Source organism: Parambassis ranga, chromosome 13 (genome assembly GCF_900634625.1).
Source record: "Parambassis ranga chromosome 13, fParRan2.1, whole genome shotgun sequence".
Taxonomy (NCBI): domain Eukaryota; kingdom Metazoa; phylum Chordata; class Actinopteri; family Ambassidae; genus Parambassis; species Parambassis ranga.
This window is the reverse complement of record NC_041033.1, coordinates 14,762,848-14,787,594: the sequence shown is the minus strand read 5'-3', so window position 1 is coordinate 14,787,594 and position 24,747 is coordinate 14,762,848. Positions and strand designations below refer to the sequence as shown.

General features: G+C 41.5%; 1 protein-coding gene across 4 annotated transcripts in view; it reads right to left on the bottom strand.

The window, feature by feature from the left end:
* The window catches only part of pitpnm3 (PITPNM family member 3), a 69,126-nt gene extending 46,176 nt beyond the window's left edge, over positions 1-22,950 (bottom strand). For 3 of the 4 annotated variants that reach the window (XM_028420511.1, XM_028420513.1, XM_028420512.1), the window contains exons 1-2: positions 22,757-22,950; positions 9,749-9,844 (exon numbers count right to left, since the gene is read on the bottom strand). In XM_028420511.1, coding sequence (XP_028276312.1) covers positions 9,749-9,844; positions 22,757-22,781 — 121 coding nt within the window. In that variant the 5' untranslated portion in view covers positions 22,782-22,950. Of the gene's footprint in view, positions 1-9,748; positions 9,845-22,228; positions 22,356-22,756 lie in introns of those variants that run through there. The other variant, XM_028420514.1, reaches the window with a different exon arrangement.
* Between the last annotated feature and the right edge of the window lie 1,797 nt (positions 22,951-24,747).

Below are 24,747 nucleotides of genomic sequence, written 5' to 3'. Positions count from 1 at the left end.
ACAACGCTCATCTACCACAGTTCTTCCAGTACTTAGCAGCATTCAGTCCATGTATATTTGGCTATAATTCCAATCCATGTCCTTAGTATCTTGATCCAAATTTACTCTATGTGTCAAATATTGGTGAGTAGTGAAGAGTTTGAGCTAGATGAATTTGATTCAGCCTTTTTGTCAGATAAACAGCTAATTATCTAATCTGTGCGCTCTTGCAGTTTTTCCAGCTGAGTGCTGGTTTGGTTGTTGAACCAGCCGAGGAAGGGGTCAATATTTACATCATGTCTGTTATATTTTAGAGAAAGGTAAATGCGGGTAGCTGAGTCTGTGCTTCTTGTGCTGTGCAGCAGTTGAATATTTGTCTGCTCTGTCTGTGTGATTTAGTTTTCAAAAAAGTCCATCTACATGGACGGATACCAGAGCGAAACCCTCTGTCAATGAACACAAAAAGTGGATCATGACAATGAAAACATGGAACAACTGAATAAAAATATTTGCAGTTTTATGACTGTGAATTTGAATGCAATGTAAAATGCAATGCAGTTTAGCTTACAGAGTGTATTCAACTATTTAATTACAAAAACCTGTATAATATGTATGAGGTATGTCTTATGGAGCTTATAAAGATTTAGAGCACATTGTATTCATCTTTATATTTGCAGTCTTCTCGTTTCATCTAAAAATCCCATTTATATTGACTTATCAGCCTCCTCTGTGGCTCCCAAAACAAGCTTACTGTATTCTGAGTCTGTTTGTGTGACAGATTACTGCTGCTGTGCAACAACAGTCTCATCTGAACCAAGTGCAGCTGCACCTGATTTCACTGATCAGCCCACCTTCAACCAGAGAGAAAGAAGTAATCAGTGAAATAACCACCTGCTGGGGCTTCTGGCGGGAAGAGGAATTTTATGTGCTCTACAAAAACAAGAAAATTCACAACTGGCTTGTTTTATTAATCATTTTATATTCTCAACTTGATATCCAGGACTTAATAAATTGCTCTTAGGTCTGAGGTATAGCAGCCCGCAATATTTTATCCACATCTGCTTATAACCCTTTGAATATTTACAACAAAAGAAGCAAGAAAGTAGCTTCAGTGGTGAAAAGAGAGCGCAGCTGATCTTTAGGAAGATAAATAAAGACACGAAAGTTCATCAGTTGTGTACATGTTGTACAAATGTAGGATGATGGATGATAAAAAAAAAACAGCGAGGTGCTGCAATGGATTACCTCACAGACGCTGATGAACACACTGTCATTCTGTCACTAACAGCTCAGGCAAACAAAAGCTAGGGGAAATGAGATATGTGTGAGGGCGTCTCTGTGCTGCTGCGTTACCATCTCTGTGAGGACCGGCTTTACTTTTAGAAGTAAACGCCTGAGGATATTTTTAGTAAAAGACTCTTTATCTGGTATTCAGCCTCTTGGAGTGTTAAAAGACATTCTGTGAGGAGGGGATCATGGCGTAGATGTTCAAAACTGTATGTTTGCTGGTGTATATAAGAAGGAGTGGGAGGACAGGCTCTTAATCTTCCCTAACAAACTCTTATCTCCTACAGCCACATCCCATGTGACTTTGTTTCTTTTGTGCTGGAGAGATAAAACACTGTAATCAGCCACACATGCCAGATAACATTAGCACTGGAGATTAACAAAAAATGGAAATTAAAATGGTACATGAGCAAAAACATATAAACACATCTGCTGACATAAATGGAGCAAATGAGGTAGAATTACTGGCTAAGCTGCAGTTCCTCAAATGTCCACATGAGGCAGTGATAAAATTGCCCAAACCCAGAACAATTTGGGTGAGTTGTTATAAAATGTAGTCTCATTTTAGTTGAATTAAGGGTTAACGTGTTGCATCATTAACGGTCACTTGAAGTGACAGGTAGGTGTCATTTTTCAAAATGTACACAACATAACAAGGTGTCAGCCCCTGATTAAATATATATAGGTTCTGTGCTTGCATACAAATACAGTTTACCTCTGTTGGCAATTCATTATTGCTTTAAACGGAGGGAGCAGCTAACACAAATAAATATCCTTTCAGGCTCGGCCTGTCAGTTCAACTATTACTACAGTTAACAATTATTTAAATTCATGTCATCAAATAAATCTGGATTAGTAGACAGCAAATTTGTCAGCAGCTCTCATCAATAAACAATGTGGAAATTGAGTTGGCATTCAGCTCTGTGGCCGGGGGGCACTTTCAGTCCTGAAAAAATAAAATAAATACTGGACTTTTCTCCACTGAGCACAAAATCCTAGTTTCAGTGCTTTACAGTTAAATGATGGGTGAGTGGCTTTGAAATTCCTCTGTGTCCGGCACAGTGCTAATTTATATACCATGAGAGGAGATGCGTCAATAACGTCAATAACAATTGAATTGTTCTAATTGAATTGACAGCTTTAGGTTTGCATTGCATGTTTTTGTGCATGTGTGTCTTAAGAGAATGGGAGATACCAGCAGAACACTGAGGGTGAAGCAGAGGTGATCATGTTCCTTTTTAAATCCTACAGGTGAGGGTAAAGCAGCTGAATTTATCAAGATTCTTCAAACGGAGTAAAAAAGAGGAAATGAAAGCAAAAGCCCCCCTGCTGCTGCTCGTCAGCGGTGGCAGGAAGAGCCATGAAAGAAGTGGAACACTTCAGTGAGAAATCCATTACACCTATGCGGATATATGTTTATGAGACGGCATGGCATAGAACATCCTGTGCTACAGATTCTTCACTCCATTTAACACCACGGATAATCTTAACACCTGAGTTTATTCTATTATCAAGGGAATGATGATAACAAAACGCAACGTTTCTCCATTATTTTTATATGTGAAGAATAAAACTGTGGGGAATTAGATAGGCATCATCAGACAAATACCACTCAGCTTAATTTTAAGAACCAAGAGGTGCAGACTAAAATGCCATTGACAGACTTACAACTAAATCAAAGGAGCATAATTTGTCACGCATTAGATTACATTAGATTTTTCATATTGTTTTCCACTGAAACTTATCTACAACAAAAACCAAAGCCAGAGCTCTCAGGAAGGAAGCTCAGTGTCTCAGCTAAACAAATATACAACAGTCCTCCGTCCCGCAGAGCTTCTTCAGCAAACATGATGCCACGGGCGAAGTAAAGACATAAAATGTGAACAAGATATGAAGAAGGCTGTGCAATATTCAGACATGCACAAATTATTCAGTAAAAGAACTCTTTTTTTTGTAATAAATACATGCATTTATTCAGAGCATATGTTTTGATGTTCTTGTGTGTTTCCGCACGCAGATTTAGCAAAGACTCAAAGAAAAGTATTCACTCTAAATAAAACAGAAAATGTAACCTTTTCCTAAGAGAACAGCGTTCTGGATTTCACTCTTCTTCTTTGATTTGAGCTTCAAATGCCGTCTTATCTCCTTTCTTTCATTTCAGAGCTTCTGGGTCTGGATTGTAGATAAACTGGAGATGTACCCCGCCACGAGTGGAAAATGAACACATTGTGCTCCACAGTGGAGGTGAGTCTTGAGGTGGTTCGGTCATGGAGCCACTCAATATCTATCGCTTGTATCTTTTTAGGTTGTGTGCATGTCAGTTTGAACCCCCCCCCCCGCTGACAGCAGCTTGTGTTACGCTTCTGTTTTCATCATCACTGCAGGCCAGCAAGAAGAGAAGCCTGCAACCAAGTGACAAACTGGTGTGTGTGTGTGTGTGTGTGTGCATGTTTCGGGGGGAAGGGGGGGGGGCTTTCCTAGGGGCAGCTGTGCAGATGTCAAAGGAGTTGAGAGATGACAGCATCAAACCATCCAGCAAACAGCTGTGTTGCCTCCACACCATGTCACACAAACACTGGCTGACACACAACAATATCAGCTGATGGAAGGTGACACACACTCATTTCCAATAAGAAACAACATGCACGTCAGCAGATTTCATATCAGCTTTTAGATCAGATTTAGCCTGTTGTAATATCAAACAACGTGTTTAGTATCAAATAAAGTGTGTTCTTAGCATCTAATGGGAGGACAGTGAAGAATGAAAAATCCGGTGCAGCTCAGATTTATATTCTTCTGTAGCATCAAAGGCTGTCAGCACAATTTTGAACCTCCTTTATCCTTAAGATAAGGGTGAGCTACATCTTCAAGCTAATGTGCTATTTAGCTGCAGCTTATTTATAATAAGTGACTCTCTGACCTACAGTAGACATTAACAACACAGGTGCCAGCACTGTGCTGCACCCCTTTTTAACCTGTTTTTTTAATCCCCAGGCTGATCTTCTTTAATTCAAATGCTGGATAAACATCACAGCCTTCAAATACTTAGTTGTGGTTTTTGCAAGATGAAGAAGAAGCAGTGTAAAGACAGCAGGCAGTTTAAAAAAAAAAAAAAAAAGACAAGACCAAGTCAGAAATGACGCACATCTGTGTGATGGATCACTGACCATCTATATCAAAACAGAGGTTGCCATGGAAACGAGTACAAGACCATTAATGATGTTTCCTAAAACTTGTAGACACAGAATAAGTTCTGTAGTGTTAAACATGAAACTGAAAGACAGCAATGTGCCCTCTAGTGGCTATGTAAATAACTGCATCCATGAAAAAGACCGTTGCCATGGTAGCTGAGAAAATGGTGGCAAAGCTTGTTGCAGATGAGAGATTTTCTTGTAATTTGTACAAACTTGATAAAGAACATAACAGGTGGTCCCAACACCTTAACCATAAACAATGGTCCATCTTTACAAATGAAGCCAAAGCCTGATAGGAGAAGAGAGAACGTGTCAGACGTGTCAGATGTGTCATAGTGTCAAGTAATACCAACACAACAACATGATGTTACTGTCTACATCCTCAAGGATAAAACTCCTGCAACAAATCCAATCAGCTGGATTACTGACATAAAACAGAAATATCAAACACTTTCAGGCTGCTCTGACAGATTCATCTTTCAGCCTTTGATCAAGTTGTAGCAGCTGCTGACCAATTACACTGATGTCTCTCAAAAAGTGACATCAAGTAAAGAGTGTCACAATATGGCCACTTCTGAGCACTCAGAATCCCAAAAGCACCATGTGAAAGATGAGCAAGAAGCTTCATCTCATTTTCAAGAGGCCCTCACACGAGATATAACTTTCACAAAACAATCAATACTGAGGCAGTGCAGGAGCAAGCCGAGTTTAAAGAATGTTAAAAAATACACATAACAGTAAAAAAAGTGAGTTCATCTTTCAGCAGAAAACTCCTGACAGTCTTCATATATTTTGATGTTTTTTTCTGGGTCTGCTGGGTTACAGTGTGAATGATGGCATTCATCAAAGCCACATAAATAAAAGTCCCCCAAGCTTATTGTGATGGTGTGAGCGGTAGACCTATAATATGACAAACTCCCCACTCAATCATTTCTTTCACTCCTCAGTGCGATTCTTACAGTTTCTCTGTCAGATTTTCTATAAAATGTTTGAATTACTTTAGGCTAAAGAAAAAATATATATCCAGCCTGGCTGTAGGAATAAAAACAGCCACTCCAGTAAAACACAGCTGAGACTAAGAGTGAGTCTTAAAGTCAACAACCTTTCATGACCTTGTTCTGGTTTCCCTTTTAAGGAAGGCATCCTTCACACTGAGTCCATGTTTATGTTTGGACTAACTTGGTCTGTTGCCTCTAAAGGACACTGCTCCCCTGAGTCTGCAAAATAAAGTCACAGCCACAAAAGGGAAAAAACACTCTTCAAATGCCTTCTGCTCTCTTTGGTTAGTTTATGTTTTTATACATTTAAACGGGCTTTGTGTATTTCATCTTTCACTTCTTAAGAATCTTCTTTGTACGTTGGAACTGCTGTGCTTTTATGCCACTTAAAAGGATAATCCAGGGTTTTTACAGCCTAATACATCAAAAATACCGGCCTGCCACAAAATCCTCACAATGTTCTTTAATTTGGATAAAATGAGACGTGATTGGTCTCCAAAGAACAAGCCAGTGAGTAATAAGCCAATTAGAGATGGAAATAACAAATGAATGGTAGCCATATAAACAGCAGAGCAGGTTTCCAACTAATCCCCACACCACATCTACAGTGCTGCTCAAACATCTAGAATTTTCTATATTTCTGCATAAATATGACTCAAAACATCAGACTTTCAGTCCTGAAAGAGGACAAAGAGAACCCAACACACACATTTATTTGCGTCATTATATAATCCTTGGTTTTCTGTTGTATTTCTAGTAATTTTTCTAGTAATATTATATTTGTGTTTGCCTGGTTTTGGTTTATTGGCCTGTTTTGGTTCTTCTTCCTGTTGTATTTTGAAGGTCCTGTCTTCCTTGTGTATTTTACTTCTATTTCCCTCCACTGTGATTGCTTTCCCCGCCCTAATGATTTTCACCTGTGTCTTGTTACTCCTCCCTTTGTGTTTCAGTCCTGTGTGTGTGTGTGTGTGTTCCTCCTTCCTGCTTGGTTTCCGTTCTTTGTTTTCCTTTTTTGAATACTTTAAGCTTCTTAGGAGTTTGGGGATTTTTTGGCTTTAAATACTGTTGCCTTTTGTTGCCTGCAATCTCAACTCAAAACATAACAATTTCTTCAAGAAGATAATCAATATTACATACAGTATGTGATACCTTTGCCTTCAACAGTCTATGCCTTCGCCCCAGAGTCTGGGATGTGTTCAGTTATAGAGGCGTCAAAACTTTATCTCTCTGCGACAAGCTTCTTCTTTCTCGGTTACCATGGTAACAAACAAGCAGCATAAAACTGGAGTTCCTCAAGGGACCGGGCCCAGCTGAGGCCGACTCAAACAGACAAACTCCATAGACCTCCTGATTAAAATGATAAAGCTGTCCATGGACATCAGATTTATGTCTGTTGGTTAAATATGGAGCTACAGCCATTAGCTGGTTAACCTTGCTTGGCACCTCTAATTAACAACTTTCTCTGTTTATCATTAATCTGTTTATGGAACGACTGACTTTATTTAGAAAACTTCATTAAAATATCTTTTCATGTCTACACAGAGAAAATATAAGGCTACATGGGGAGAAAGCAAATATTCCCACAGTGTCAAACTTTTTTTTTAACTAACATGAAAAACATAACCACAAACAACAAACTTCAAAATAATTGTGTATTCTCTCCACATTCACCTCCACTACTTTTATCTCTTTGTCTTTCCCTTCACACTCAGTGAAGATATTTCACGGCTGTGTGAGGAATCTCACACTGCAGAGAGTGTGAGGCTGCTGAGGTACATCCTTTAACATACATACATGCACACGTTATCATTTTATCCCCCCCCACCCCCACCCCACCCCCCTCGGTGATTCCTTGCTGCTGATAGGTGCATTGACACCAGTCCCACAGAATGCATTTAGAGCTGCACAGCTCTGTTCTGCAGCAGCTCTGATAAGGATACATATTTCATGCTTTCTAGGGCTGTGCATTTTTTTGCCAAACAGAATATGCAAGTAAAAGGAATTAGGTGGGGGGGCTGATGCTGGGAGGGTTAAGGGGAAATGAGGAAGACAAGAGTGAATCACAGAGCAGGATGAACACTTTTCCATATGTGACTATGTACAGCACTTTAACACTATTCGAATGTGGAGCAGAGCCCGTTCTTAACAGCCTCTAATCAACTGGAGCCATATGAAAGACTGTTTGACAGCAGAGATTCTGAACACTCCACTGGATATTAACTAGCTTAATGTAAAATAAGAACATGTTATAATACAGAAACATAATTGAGGACTATCGCTACCGTCAGACTCTTGTAGGGTAAGCACTTGGAGTGGATAATGGGTGGGATGAGTATTCTCCTTATTCGCTGATGAACTCCCTCTGGGACTGTGAAAAGGCTAATAGTCCAACATGTTCTCAAGTGTGTCTATTTCTGGTCAGTCTGACATCTGAAGGCATTTATGAGAGTCTTCAGCAGGAAAGTGGACCATTAAGAACAACAGATATTCAAACATGAGCTACAGTAAAAGATTGTTTCACTACAGAAGCCTAAACTTTAACTGTATCTATATGTTAGATGCTTTTCTTTGTCTATACAGAAAATTGAAGTGAATATTTTTAGCAAGCAATTGCTGAACCAAAGCTGGCTGATGGCGCCCAGTGCATTAAATCACTTGAAGTTTCACGGTTTGCTCCACAGCACACATTGTTATTCATTGTTTTTCTGTAATCCTGTTTGGTTTTTCAAATTTGTGCTCGGCTCTGACTGTGAAGAGCAGCACATTTAGCTGCAGCTGCCTGTGTCCTCTTTTCCCTGGTGAGGACAGTAAAGGTGCTTGTTATTATTATTATTTACTATTATTTATGTATTAAGTATCCCTATGTGGTGACAGTCCTGGAAAAATAAGCATGTAACATTACTGTTGATCTAAAATGTATATATAATGTGTTTGTCTGTGTGCCTCTCCTGTGGTGTAAGATTAGCAGGTGAGTGAGGTCTTTAAGCCTAAAGCCAGAATTAGCAGGATCATGAAGGCTGCTCTCTTTTCACCTGTTGCAAGCATAACTACGGAGTCCAGAGCAGGTTATGATTAGAGTTTCAGCCTGAACGTCCATAAAAGGTGCTGCTTTTTCACCAACCACCTCCTTTAACACACCATCGCCATTAACAGCCAATTCCGCAGGCCTGTATCAACTGTATCAACGCTGCACAGTGACACCAGCAAAAAGTGTGAGCTTTTTTATCATGATGGTAGTCACATATTCTCCATATCTCTCCATGATAACCACCTGCTCCTCGTGGATAAACTCTGTGACCCACAAACGCTTCGTTTTCTTATAGAAAAAGCATAAAATGGCACGTCAGAAGCTGACTTTACTGTGAACGTGCACAGATCCCGAGGCAGATAGCCCTGACTGACAAACAGTTTATAACCAAACTCAGTGATAGCGGGCTCTGATCATCAGGGATTTTGCTTTGTGGAGCCGGATCACTGAAAGAAAACCCGGACGCTGTCAGACTTGCTGTGTTGTATACCCTGTTGGTCAGTTTGTCTGATTGCTCTGCATGTTTCGCCTGCATGTTTGTTCCCTGCTGCGTGTTCCTCATCTTTGCCCTAAGTCTGTTTTGTTGTCCATTTTGTTGTTCTTTTTTTTAGCTTGGATTTTTCCAGCTTTATTTTCAAGAAAACTTTTTTTTTTGTCTCCTCCATTCAGATCCACAGTATGTTATGGACTGCTTTTGTTAATATAAAAGTCACTTTTTCAACTATATTGAGGCTTAAAGGTAGGGTAGGAGATTTTGAACACTCAGTGAGTCAGCCAGATTTTGAAAGTAAACACACACCTCTTTCTCTCGGAGCTCACCCCGAAGCCACACCTCCCAACCAGTCTGTGACTTCGGCCATCATGCACATACCTCTCTGGTGCGCGCAGAGCAGGAAGAGAGTGACCAGCCACCTATACACGCAGGGGCGCTTCACAGGATTGGCTGATGTTTTTAGCATTTTATAGCTTCCACAGATGATTAATATTCTTCCTTTTAAAGCTAATTGGTTGCTATCAGACTGTAAATTAGTTACACTAATTTAACAAAAAAGTGCATCAGAATGAATCTCCTACCCTACCTTTATAGTTATGAATTAAAATATAATTTCTAGCACTAATACAAGAAAGGTGTAGACTTCACCTATGCAGGGCAACAAGTACACACACAGAAAAGGATCACTTCATAATGCTCATACAATAAGTGGACATACGGAAATCTAGCAGATGAAGATAAAGTAGGGAAATAAAAATGCAATACTAACCTCTGGCATCAAAGAACTCCTCATCGGAGCTGTCAACAGATTCTTGTGCGATATTCTGCAGACACCAATGAGTGCCGCTGTGTTTTCTTGATGAACCTGTGAATGACAGAAAATGTCAGACTGTGGGATGGACAGGCAGGGTCAAGCCATTAATCGCAGGCGCAGGTCAAATCATACGTGTTTATGTGTTTCCTCTGTTCTTTTCTCCTGTTGGTTAATAGCTGATGAGAAGTGTGGGAAATAAAAATTGGCCTTTAAAGAGTCACAGCAGGTGAAAAGACCCAAATGGAGTTTTGTTAACCGGTGTTGCAGCACAACAAATGTCTCAGCAAGGAGGGCGTCTTTTTTTTCCCATGACCTTCTGATGCATGAGCAGGGATGAAGTGGGATTTAGAGCCTTTTCCATTTGTTCACAATATTCACTCTCAAGCACCGATGATATGAAACCTGAGAAACAGCAACTACTTACTTCAAAAGCACTAAAGCAGAAATCTGCTCGAACACATTCAAACAAATCAAAAAGTCAATTGAAGATTGTTAGTTTACTTAAACTTATTTCAAGCAAGTGTAATCCAGCATAACTGTGGTTAAATTAAAATGTTGTTCATTTACTGTAATTAAAAAAAGGGGGGGGTCTCTTTCCATCCTCCAGGAGAAGGGGCCACCTCCTGTGTTTTTGTTACCACCTTACTCAGTTTTGAGAGGGAATTTTATGGTGTTATGGTGAATTAACTGTGTGGTATTATGTAGAGACTCGGTTTGGGTACATGTGTTGTAAAATGTGTATTATATGGGTCCTTTTAATGTTATTCTCATTCTCAGCACTGTGAAATGTCATTTTCTTATTACCCACAGGTCTGTCACCTCTTCCCTGACCTTACAGCTCAGACACAGCCCTGTAGCTTTAAGAGAAATATTTCACACACTGCTCAAACACAGACCCAGCAACTGCTCTGTGGTGTCATCTTTAGGCCGTACTACCGCCCCGTAAAGCCACTTTAAGCTGTGCAAAATGCTAAAATATGCATCTCGGCTGTCTCTCTGACAGGAACAATAATGACATGGCCTTCAGGTGAAGCTGTCCTTTCAGCCTTTGACTTGGCCGAGGCCATCTCCCCATCAGCAAATCCTCCAGAGGCTCCAAGATCCCCAAAACACTGCTGAGCCTTTAACCCTGTCATCTAGACCTGCACTGGAGGATGAGTGAGGAGGCTCAAGTGAGGATTAGCTCAGTCCTTCACTGAGCATTTATTGTGCATCAACACTCAAACAAGCAGCATCACAGACTGCCACAGCTTCCCCATACATATCCCTGAGTACTAATTTGTGTCGGCGAAACTACTAGTCTGAGAGCACAGAACACACACACCGATAATGATAATTCTCTGCTTACATAAATCAGATGAGCAGAAAGATTCTTATTTTCAGGAAACACTGAAATTGGAGCCAAGTCTCCTCAGACCTGAAACAGTCTCTACAGAAACACTCAGCAAACAGTTAAGAAGAGCTCAGGTGGACCTGCACATTACTCAGGTATGCAGCAGCGCCTCAGAGTGCCATCAAACAACAGACAGCTGGTATCCCTGCTTGTGGTACTCGCCCAGGCTCACATTTATTTATGTTTCATGCTTCAGGTCGGACCATGGCACACATTAATACACACAGCGTCAGATGCAGCGTGAGATCTCTTGTCTTTCCCTCGCTGAACGGTGTGGCATTTTAATGAAACACTTTCTTTCTTTGTTACAGGTACACCTGCTAAGAAATGTAATGTTAAAAACACTGGGTCTAACACTGGGTGACTAACTGCTGCACGGACAAGCAACCTATTGTGTTGGCTGACTGTTTCATACTATGAGCTGTCTCTTTTCAAACTGAAAATTCTTCAAATGGGTCTACACCGAATGTCCTCATCGTGCTTCTGTCAGACACAGCCACACCAGGAACACAGCAGCATGTTACAAAGCTGTGTGTGTGTCATGATCCCTCCTTTAGCCGGCTTTCTTTTTGTCTGACACCTTGGCTTCGGTTCTGTTTTTCCTGGCTGGTTTAAGTGAGTCATGGTTTTATTTCTCAGGTGTTACTGTTCCCTGCTACCTTCTTGTTTTATTTTGAAAGTCTTTACCCCCTGTGTGTCTATCTGTTTTACTTCCTCTTGTGGTGACCTGCCTCGCCCTTATAGTGCTCACCTGTGTCTTGTTACCCATGTATATTTACGTCCATGTCCCCCTTTGTCTTTGTCAGCTCGTTTGTTCATGTGTTGCTGCTCCATGTATAATACTATAGATGTTGTCAACAACAAAAAAACAGCAGAGAAGTTTGTCTTGTAATCTGTGTTCTCACATACTTGGACTAAATTATGTTTAAGGATTAGGAGCTGTTGTGCCTGTTTATCTCTACATAGAGGCTGATCATTTTCTGTCTTTTCCTATATCTAGCAAAGAGAAAGTAAAAATAAAAGTGACAGTGGTTCATAAATCCCTTCAAAGCATCAGTCTGACAGTGGTGATTAACCTCAGTCTCCATCAATCAGTTTTTCTATCACACTCTGTTAATTTACTATTTTCTTATCTGGTAATCCAACCAAACGACAACTCAGAGAGAGGACACGCTGTTCTTAGCACAACCTGTATGAAATAAAATAATGTATTATGAATTTATAGGGAAAAAATGCTGCTGACCTTGGAAATAAAGCTGAATCGTGACTGCAGAGTGCTTACACTGAAAGTAAAGCATAAACCTATAGGCCCACGAGGTTGTAAATTTCTGCCTCTATGTGATAACTGCCTCTCCTCTGTGCTTTCCACTTGACTGTCTGAGTATTTGAGCCATCCTAAGGAGTGATATAAATGAGTGGAGGCGTTACTGCCCGCCATAGTGCTGAGAGCTCCTATAGGTACAGAAACCAGACGTCGAGTGTGAAGACGGGGTGCACAGAACACCCGAAAAAGGAAAGGGACTATAAAAGCACTCAAGATCTAGCTATACCAAGGCAGCCGCCTCCATAAACAACAGTCACACAGCCCACCGTCATGGGGTTTGATTTGTTAAGTGCACTCGATACACTGCCAGTCACCTTTGTGAGGCCCTCCAAGTGTTTTCAGAGAACTGTTTTCATTTAATAGATGTTCTGCTGGCATAGATACCAAACCACCGTACATTCTGTGGATGATACTGCGCATACACTTTGTATGTGTTTAGCAAATGTAACCAGTTGTTTGGGTGGCTATCACCGCAAAATGCCTTCCCCACTGGGTAATGGAAATGACTGCTGAGCTCCCTGCAGGGCATTTATGCTACACCATATCCCCACAGATACTGTGCGAGTGTCGAAAGAACTTCAGATTATGATCAAGCAAACTGCAACAGTGCAGATTTATCAGTGCATCCTGCTGGTGCCTGGAAGACAGGACGACTGGCAGGTTGGGCAAGTCTTTTTTTTTTTGCTTGAGGCTGTCCATCATTTTCACATCACCAGCTTGTAACTGTAGGTTAAAACTTTAGAACAAAGTACTGCACTCTTAAGTGGATTTTATAATATCAGAGTATTGGAAATCAGTATTGCTCTAATTGGATTGTAGTCCCTAATCCCAGTGGTGCTCAATAATTAACAGCACCACTTAAAAAAAATGAAATCTCTGTGTGAAGTGTGCTCATTTAAAAACAAACTTGTGCCAGTAAGTATTTACTCATAATAGCAGCATGTCATAATATGTGTTTTGATGTAGGACATTACAGTAATGTATTATGGCAATGCATTGTGGGTAAAGGGGTGGATGGATGTTTGACCATGAGTCCACCGGTGGTTAGGTTACCGTACATCTAAGAAACAAAATGAATAACTTAGGTTAAAAAAGACATTCTCACAACCTTTAAACGCACGTGTTACAAGCAACAAGCTTCTCTGCCATTTTTTTAGTGTGTCAACATGCTAACCTTTTGCTTGTCACATTTTTATGTCTTATTCTTTGGTTTGGTTGGCTTGATTGTTATGTGAAAGCCCTGTTTTAAGGGCCACATATAGCTGGCCACATAGTTAGGTTTAATTAAGGTATCTCATCTTATTATATTACACCTAAATGGACACAGAGTTCCTCCAGACCAACACAAAGAGAAAAAAGGGAAGTATGTGTCATAGAAATATGCTGAGCAGCTTTAATGCTTTAAACTCAAAATCCTGTTGATTGGCCAATCTGCAGTCCACAAACTAATGGACTAATAATTTGGTTTTAAACTAAATCTCTGTCCCAAGGAACTGATAGTTCAACATTCTCTCTGATCAAGTTGCTTTTGTCTGAAAAATGAAAGTAAGCAAAACCAAAACAGATTGTCTTTTGAAGCTGAATGTACAACTTATGTGAACTAATGAGGACAGAGGGAGAGAAGCCCAGCGCTGGACTGTGTTCAAAGGAAACCTGTGTCTAAGTATCTAAAAAGCTTTACTTCAGAGCAGGAACACTGCAATACCGGGTTGCTTGTGAGTCATCTCATCCTTCTTTCATCTCTTTCTTTCTATTATCCACTTGCAGCAGCGTTTAAACAGAAGCCTGTAGCCGGTGTGGAACTGCGAGCTGACAGGATCCATTACTGAAGCAGCTCCATTGCAATCAGCATGTCTGTCATGTGGTTCTCTGGCTTTCTGCACACATACTGCAGCAGTGCTCGTGGTGCTGCTCGCTGTGAAAAAACAAACCTGTGATGTCAGACATACTGCTGTCTTTACATTGTGAAAGAAGTAGTTTCACCAGACAGTGTGTCTGTTTTAAAGGTATTTTTATGTCAAAATCTAGCCAAGTAGCAAATGATACCAAAAGAAAAAAAACTCTAAAACTGAAAAGAAAAGAAAACATTTCTTTAGTTAAAGACAGTGAAACTAGTAAAGCCAAAGCTAAATGATGCCATAAACTTGTTTTCTTCCTCTGTCTGCAGGCATGGTTGGTAGAATCAAGCTAAAGAACCGTCCCTTGTTTTTTGGATTACACTCTAAGCAGCTTAAAAAAAAAGGAAATCACCTCAGCCTGTTGAAAATGGAAACCTACTGAGCTGCATCTTTCATGTTCCAAATGACTCTCCGCCAACAACTGTAACCTGGTTTTTGCTTTAAGGAAGGCTGTTTAGGTTAGTCATGGGAGTGACTAAAGCTGTTTTTTGTTTTGTTTTGTTTTGTTTTTTGGTTACAATCTGAAAATAAACTTTTGCAAATTGTGCACATTTTGCAAAGTATTTTATCTTGTTAAACTGCATGATCTCTGATAATAGGTGGTCCTTCAAAGTGTGTAGTAATTACATGCTGCTGCTGACAGCTAAATTAATTTCCAGTTGTGGTCATGATTTGCTGCAGATGTGTCCAGTCTATATTTATAGATCAAAAAAGCAAAATCAACTGAAGCCTATAATAAGTGCGCAAAAGCTGCTTTCATCTTGCATGACTCATATAATATGGTATCTGATATTCACAGTGGGAGAAAATCTCTTTCCAACTCGGGCGATTCACTTTAAACAAACCCTGTCATTTGTTAATCTATAGGGTATTTTCCATTGATTTTCAATGTGTGTGTGTGTGTCTTTAGCATTAGCATGTTAACATGCAGCGCTGTAATACCGTACAGGCAGCTGTCAAAGAAAATGATACATTCAGGATGGAAACTCTGGGAGGGAAGTTAGAAATAGTTCAGGTTCAATTATAAATCTCAGCTCCTGCAAGATTTATAATTGAACTCATTCATCTTTCTGTCTTCGTATCATAAGCCTGCACTCCTCTGCCAGAAATGAGATAACAGCAAACCACAAACTCACAGCTGTCTCCATCTGTATGGAGAATGAGAGCCAAAAAATATACATATAAAGTTGTTGTGTTTATATTGATTAGCGCCCCCTAGTGGTCGTGTGAATATGTGCGCATGTTAGGGAATTCTTCATCGAAGGCTTGAAATCGGTGGAGAAGGATGTTACATACTTCAGCTGTGACTGAAATCGAAGACTACATCTGGAGATCGATTGTGTCACTGCGGTGGCTTTTTTTTTTTTATTTACAGCCAAATGTGACCCGTGAATCATGACGGGAGGCTGATGGTTGGTGAGGCAGAAGAGTACATTTCCAAATGAGGTGACAGAAACAGCAGATTGCAATAAACAGGAAATCCTTCACAAACCAGACTGACTCACTTAACAACAGTTGGGGTGATATTCACAGTCTACAAAGGACACCGCTGCATCCTTCCAGGGATAAAGACAGTAAATACAGATCTGTGACGTCAATCACTTTTGAAGCCAAGAGACGGAAGGTTCTGCTTTGTACTGTGAAGCTGATCATATCAAATGAGTCTACAGGGATGGACGACCTTCAGTGGCCATATGTGAAACAGCAATTTTTGGTACTCTACGAATATTTGCCTTTAAAAACAAGCAGTTTTGGTGCCTAAACCGAATAAAAGTGTGAGTGAAAATTAAAATGGTCTAACAAAGACACACAGTTTATTCAGTCTGTGCTTCACTAGACAATCCAGAGGCCGTGGCACTTCACATTTTACACCCAGGGGTTCGTCATGCACCTGGCTTTAATTAGAGCTGAGATAGTTGCAGGTGGTTTTTTGCAGAAGGGCATCATTTCCATGAATCTCAGAATCTCACAGGATGTGTGCATTAGCATATCTCGGTAATAGGCAAAGTGGATCCTCTGGATTGAAAACATCAACTTAAATAGCTGCTTTTATTCGATGTAAACAGATAATTACGTTGTTCAATAGTGTCATTTAGCAGGCAAAAACCCTTCCACGCTGCCAAGTACTTCTCATCCTGCATCATTCTACACTGACCCACATGTGCAAAACAAAACACGGTGCTTATTCTGTAAGGTTGAGCAGCCACTTAAGGCCACTGAAAGCCTTATCCATCCTCTCTGCAGGTTATGAAGCGCTTACACAACTCACAGAGAAGGAGTTATGTGTGCATTAGTGAAAGCTGCACCTGGACTTCTCTGATTAATAGCAACGGGTAGCCAGGAACAGAAGAAGGATGTGTGCCACATGTTGTGCTAAATACTGAAGCACATGATTGCCATAGAGGAGAAATCTTTCAATGAAGTTTTGTAGTCATGCACATTTAACAGAATGTGATTACTGTGCGTTGGCACTCATTGGAAAACTTTGGTTAAATCACCAAAAATGTAATCATCTATTTTTTTTTACTTCTAATCAATTCATCCTTCATTCCAAGTGGACATCTGAGGAAATCCTGAAATGTCACATTTGAGAGATTGATTAGATTTTGCGGTCAGAGGTTCTTCACAAGCTACAGCCTGTGGTGTGGAGAAATGAAGCCACAGTACAAGCCAGCTGTTCCCTGAGTGAGCAGTTAAAGCTACTATAGATGTCCATAGTAGGAGTTGATTTATAGCAGTGATACTTTCCTGTGTTGGTTCGACTGTCACTGCCACACATTACCAAGAGGGTGATGACCAAAGGCCACACTGTGCTCCCAGTTCTTAAACTGCTTGCAGGAATGTTTGTGGATATTGTTGAGTAACCTGCTCATCATCCTATTGAGTATTTCAGCTTTATTTCAGGCACTGAGCTCCACAAGAAGACAATCATCAGCTTGTGTTGTATTGATGGCTAAAGGACATCCAAACTCTTTTAGCAATATTACACACACACACACACACACACACACATCTACACACATGCATGATGAAAGTATTTTGAAGGTGAAACTGCTTCAACGTGACCTTAAGGAAGCGGCTTCATATAATGAGCGACCAGCACTAAAGTCGGCCCCATAGGAGGACTCCCCCCTGATCAAATCTGCTTTTGATCAGTTGCTACCATCCTGAAGTGATTTCTCCTCACCTCATTGCCCTTTCTCATCTCCAACCCAGATGGTCTGTAAGCTAGTGCCAATCTCCCCATTTATAATTAGAAGCATTTAAAATTCAAGGAATTCTAAGCAAATAACTGTCCCCAAAAGAGGGGCCATGTGAGATGATGTGAGGCAATGCAGAGCGGAAAGGCAGAAGTGCTCGCTCTGATGATCCAAACCACTTCTGAGTGAGTATTTGGACAAGTAGCAGCACTGGAGTGTGATATCCAGAGGAAATCCAATAAAATGTTGTTCCTGTGTCTAAAGCAGGAACTTTAACATGTAAATGGGAATCACATGCAGCTGTTACAGACATTTTCTGTCTGCCTCCTGCATCATCAGTGAACATCCGGCAGCAAACAATAAACTACAGTCTGTCTGACTCTCTGTGAGCTTCTTCTATCATTTAATTAAAATTTCAATTCAACACACAGTTTAAATCAATCCCTACACTCAATGACAAACACTGATTGATCACCCCGCAAAATTGTGGAGTCATCACCTTCCTGGATGCTGTTTATCTACACTGCAGCAGATCGACACATTGCATCAACTGTTAATGAACTGCAATACAAGCACGTGGTGATAAGTCTGTTCTGTATCCTCGTCTAATCACGTACTGCTGCAAACTCCACACAGAAAGTGGAGCTTCAAACCAGGAACCTGATGTGTGACAGTGGTAAAACCATCCATCCAACTGAACCCGCTCTATCCTGTGCAGGTCACAGGCAGGCTGGAGCCTATCCCAGCTATAATAGGGTGAGAGGCAGGGTACACCCTGGACAGGTCACCAGTCCATCGCAGGGCAACATGCAGACAAAAAACCATTCACACTCACATGTAGAGTGACCAATTGACCTAACAAGCACGTCTTTAGGGCTTTGGGGACAGCAGTGGCGCAGTGGCAGTGGCAGTGGCAGTGGCGTATAGCAGGGTTGTCCAATAACCGGAAGGTTGGTGGTTCAATCCCAACTCCTCCCTAGTCTTGGGCAAGACACTTCACCCTAGCCTGTGGCGTGCCTTGCTAGTCATTGTATGACACTGCTTGGCAGCAGCCGTAACGAATTTCCCTCTGGGATTACTAAAGTATCTAAAATAAAAAATAAATAAAAATAAATAGAATCTGGGAGGATGCTGGAGAAAACCCATACAGGCACAGGACAGGACAAGGACGTGCAAACTCCACACAGAAAGGGCCTGAGATATTTTTACTGGGTCTTTCAGACAAGTGCTTTAATCGTTGATTGAAATTGAAATTGAAAAGACCAGAATCTCAAAAGTCATATGAACTTACTAAAAACTAAGTGCATTTGATAATACTTGATGATGCTAGCATTAGAGAGCTGAGTAATTATGCCGTCAAAAAGCCTCGTTCAGGAGTCAGAGAAATGATTCACCAGAATCAGGCAAAATAAAAATCTGTGTTCGTGTGACATCAGGGCTCCTGTGAGGCTCCAGGTGAGACGGTCCCCTGCCACCTCCTTGTCTCTGACCTCGAATAGCAGCAGCCCAGCTGCTGTGTGCCTTGTGAAGAGCTGTTCCCTGACTCGAGCCCACTGTGCCTCCCAATGACAAACAGCCATTAAATTTAAATTAACACTGTTTTGTACGATCAAATAAAATAACAGAGGTCACGGGCTGAATGCATTAGCACACGCCTCTGTAGGATTCAGGGAACAGTGTGGTGCTGTTTGTTAAACAGGTCTGAAGACCGTTAGCCTTCTTTACAAAGATGCCACATACAGAAGGCTGGTGCAGTATGGTGAGTATTTTAACCTCAGTGTGAATAAACAGGAAAATCTACTGGCAGGCTGCTTTCTATTAAGGAATAAGATGACAAAGAGCTTAAATCTTTGCATTCTCTCTAACAGGGCGAGAGAAGGCAGCATCTATTTTTAGCTTGTTGCTGAATCTCAACAAAGCAGCAGATAGGATACCTATTAATTTTATCTGGACAGCAGTTGAAAAAAGAAAACCTTCAGACTGATTCAGTTTCATCCACTATGAGGAATACTAAACACTCGGAGGTGCTGCACTCACACCGAGCTCTGGAAGAGGCAGAGAAGATGAAGAGAGGACAAACAGTAGGGATCAGTTAGACTCTAGGAGGCGTGCGAGGAGGGGGGGGGGCAGTGGATGATGAAGATGACAGAGGGTGATTAGAAAAACAAAACTTCATAAGAGAGCTTTGGCACCACAATACCTGGCTGGTTTTAAGCCGCAGCGAACGCAGTGGGGTGGATGCAGCCTCGAGGACACGGAGACAGGCGTGTAACTGAGGAAATTATGGCTGGAATTCCCACACCAGCTGGAGGAAGTGTGGGTCAAAAAAAGATGCTAAAGCCTGACTGTTATGGTTGTAGGTGTTAAAATTAGGATCCATCATCAGGGGACCATGAATGTCTGGAGAGAATTTAATAGCAGAGCTTTGAGAAATCCATTAATTTTCTTCAAAATTCTGAGTCACACCTGCTTTATTATGAGGACCGAAGCTTTACTAAGAGAGCTGCTCTCATAATTCCTAAATCCTTATTACTCTGCTCAAATGATCTTTCAGTATTTGTCTGATTAAAACTGGGTCTCTCTTCTGTTTTGATAGACAGTCAGTGAATCTGGGCATGAGGCCATGTTTCTTCTGTGGAAGCTGCAGGAAGGCAGCACAAACTGAAAAGATCATAAACACTGACTGTAACGAGGAGATAAAGAGCATGTCTACGTTACCTTTGCCTTTTTATTTCCACACTTCCCATCCGAGATAATAATCTAGATTGGAGTCAAGAGAGGGAAGAGAATCCCCTGCAGCGCGCCGATAATTAAAAACAACAAAGAAATTAAAAGTCTGCACTGAAGAACAATGTTTTTATAAGAACTGTCCCACTTTAAGCAGTGAACCGAAGTCAAGTGACATTTCAGGGAAAAAAACTGACAAAACTAATGTTTGATATACGCCGTCAATCTGTCACCAGCCCGCTGGTTTCATCACAGGGTTCACATGATTTTATAGAGCTCGACTTAAGTGAAATAAGGCCTCATGGTGGAGTTTCCATTAGCGGTGATAATTTTACGGTGAGGCTCAAAGCAATATAATTAAGATTAACTGGAGAAGACATGCAGCTGCAGCTGTTGAGATTTTTTAAAATGGTTTTCCATGCATCCAGAGAAGCTCATTTGTTTTCTGAGATTGTCTGCTAAAAATAAATCTACTTGCTCATTTTGTTTCTGGAGTACACAATCTATCAGCGAGCTGAGAGGCTGCACCTGACTGTTTTCATGTATACATTTTGATTTAGTCAAATTGGTGAAAATAATGAGTGACCCAGATCTGTCAGTGTACAACTGAGAGGGGGTCTCTGTCTTTTTAAGTTAACGTTCATTTGTATTGTCATATGGATGGAACACAGTTACCGTAGTTTGTGCTTCATGTGCTGTCAGTTCCAATCCTTTTTTACTCTCATTTTAAATTCCTGTGATGTTTTCTTCAAAGCTCATTAAGCACTACATCCCTGTGACACTCAAGAGTCACAATGCAGGTCAAGACTCATACAGCAACAATAAAACTAAGTTCAGTCCAGACTATAAGGTGCTTTATAACAGACGGCTCAGACGTCATACCATGCACCTATACTGCTGCTACTTCTGAGCAGACCTCAGATCCACAGACAGGGGTTCTGCTCTGATTTGTTAAACTCAGCATAAAGAAACAAACAACACAACATTTTGTCAGCTTACTAAGCTATGTAATTTTTAAAAATATCACCTCAACGCACCAAAAGTACCAAGTTCTTGTGGTCAAAAAAACACCTGTGGAGTGGAAATACACGCAAAATGTGTGGGCTGCCCTAAAATGGCCACTTAGTACCAAGCAGATACATGAAGAATATCAGCCTATATGTGAGGTTTTCTTACTCCCTAATATCGCTATGAGCTCTTGTAAAACTAGCAGCATGTTTCTTGTTTGAAAGAAGTCACAGACAGCAAAGGAGCTGCAAGACCAATTCATTTTAAATGGAAGAAGAATTTATAGTAAAATCCTGAGTTTAAGGAGCTCCCGGTCTCAGTCTTTTATTTTATTTTATTTTAATGAGATTGCTTAAAAAAGGAAAATCCTTTCATCATGTTATTTTAGAGTGGACCATCACTGCACCCTCACATCCATTCAAACATGAGGCAGCAGTATAAAATCCCCTCTCTATTACTTTCTGTTACTGCTTGTAGTAACGAAGATCAGATTTTCCATTGATCTCTGCATGAAAACTCTCCATCCACTCTGGCTCCATGTTAAAAGGTCAATGCACAGAGGCCACATATACAACAGTAAGCCTGGAGCTGCAGAAAAGACTTGCTCAAAGGTTCTTCAGCAGAGCTGACACACACACACACACACACACAAACACAAACACACACACACACACACACACACACAAACACACACACACATTGTGCTGCTGCTAGCAGATGTACAGGTTTGGTATTGAACATATCAACAATAGATAGAAACAGCCTGCACAGATCAAGTGACAGACAACAATTCAAACAGGTGTCACGTCACAACAATGAAGCTTTCATACTGCAGACATGTCGGGCTGCTGTCCTGTCAATACTCTTTCACATTCCACAATTTACCATCAAATGAGGAGCTATTAATAGAAACGCACTGAACTCCCGCGTGCTGCTCCTCGCAGTTAAACTGGCTTCACCTCGTCCTGCTTTGTCTTCGCTGTCTCTCTCCCATGTGCACTGCTTTGAGTTGTTTTACTCTGTGATCACCACACTGTGAATGTTAATAGCTGTGACTAAGAACAGTGGCCCCGCCGCTGCAGGATCACGCATACAGTAGTAATAGCTGTGACAGCACTTGACCACAGTAGCTGTGTTGGTCAATACCAGCTCATCTGACACTATGTGCTCAATGAGTGTTTGCATGTTGGACTCTGCAGCGTGACCGAAGCTGACACAAGAGACAACCAGGCCACCTGTCTGCCTGGACGGTCCGCCGGCTCGGACGGCTCGGTCCATTTTGACCGTCGCGCATTCCTACGGATTGTGTCCATCCATGCAGCACGCGGCTGTGCGTGCCAACATCCAGCAGCATCCACAGACAGGGGGTCTACCTGTTAGCACGAGACCATGCGTATGTGTGTGTCCCCTTACCTTTTACTCTCGCCTCCTTTGACATAGTGTCCTCTCCCGTGTGTGTCTCCGTCTCCGGCTTTTGTGCGTGACAGCGTTTTGTCGGACAGTTAATGAAACAGCGGCTCTTCTTCCAGCCAGCGCTTTCCCTCTCCTGCTGACTGCTGCACCTTGACGCCTTCCTGCCTGGCTGCCAGGCTGAAGTGCGCACGGGAAGCTACAGACGCCGTGCTGCCGCTCTTAAAGCAGAAACATTAAAAAAAAAACACACACACACATACACACAGGACAAGCTGCAGCTGCGCTCTCATTCACTTGTGTCAAGTCCCTCAGAGCATCGACGAGCCCCTGCAGCAGACATACTTTGGCTGTGTGTTGCGCCTATCTGCACAGACTTGACTCACATGCCATGCCCACCCAGATCTACCTTGTCCCCCTCGCTTCCCCCACCACCACCTCCACCAACATCAGCCAGAGTTTCTCCAAACAAGCTCCGGTCTGCAGCTCGACTGCCTCCAGCGGTGCGCGCACGTCCTCGGATGCGGTTGTTGAATGAAAGGGCGTCCGTCCTGTCTGTATGTTAAAAGACTCAAGAAGTCTTTTCAGTTAAGAAAAACATCAGCTGCTCTGTTGTCTGTCTTCATGAATGAAACCCAGTCATGTGTAGCTATTATATCCAGCATTTAAAAACTGTTATCACTCAATCTAAAACAGTTTTTTTGCATAGAATTACGCATCATCTTGGATCTAAAGCAAGTCCCTCTGTGGGAGTGGTTGTTCCATATTTATGGGAGGATAAGGACAAATTCACAAGAGAATTGAAGCCATATTACAGGAGTTACTGCTGGAGGATATGAAGAATGAGAGAAATGAAGAGGATGACCAGAAGGACATGGAGAGGATGGAGAGGTGAAAGCCACCACCCCTGTCAGGCCATCCATCACTGAAGCAGCAGGTGCCACTTTAGTCACGTGGGGAATAGACGAAAATCTTTTGGGGCTTTGACGGGAGGAAATAAAAATCAACCCCACTGAATTAAAGCCCCTGGCACGCACACATGATGTGTCTTCCCTCTCTTCTTTCCAGGGATAAAAGAGGAGTGAGGCATGTATATGAATCATGTTCCCTCCATGTTAAACCCTTTAAATCCACTTCTGCTTTAATCTGACAGATGCTTTACCTAATGGTTGCCTCCGATTTATTCTTAAACTTATCTCGACCAGCACTATACTGCAACACTTGACCTAAATAGATGTAAAGTAGGTTTTCTTGCTGTGGCTTATGGCACACATTACACCACAGTGTGCGAAGTTCTCATGGTAACACCTGCTGTCTTTATCCGTCGTCCCTCCTCCTCATATGTGACCACACATGAGATCACACAATCCCATAAGCATGGGGCTGCGACATTTGGCAGCCAGCGTCCACACAAATGAGTATTGATGGAGGAAAAAGCCAGCGGCTGAACCATCAAACTGGAATCTGAGAGCCGGACACGCTACATTACCAAGCTCCATGAGGAATACGCACAGACAATTTATATTTTTCATGGAAACCACTGACAATACACTTCTGCTTGAAAATGCTGAGCTGAGATCCCACTAAGGAAAACTAATAGGAACAAGCCTTAAGGCCAGGAAGGCAACAAGACAGATAGCTCTGATTACACCGAATGGCTGCACTGACTGGATCCAAGACAAAAAAAGGGCTAATTTAATTAAGTGAATTTCTTTTGTGAGAAGGATTCTCTGCATGCCATCGAGGACATGCTGCAGCACTCTGCCTGCCTACAGTAGAAACCAATAGCATCCAGCATTCAAGAAGACATATGTGATTAAAAAAACAATCTCTGCGGTGACAATCCATTGCGCTCATGACAGAAGCTTGACAAAGTACAAAATAAACATGTTTTTGTTGCACTGTGGGGCTGCTGGAAAATGGAGGCTGTTTCAGCAACATTTGGCTTCCTGGGAGCTATTAAAGAGTCAGCAGTCTGAATTTAGCAGCTAAGG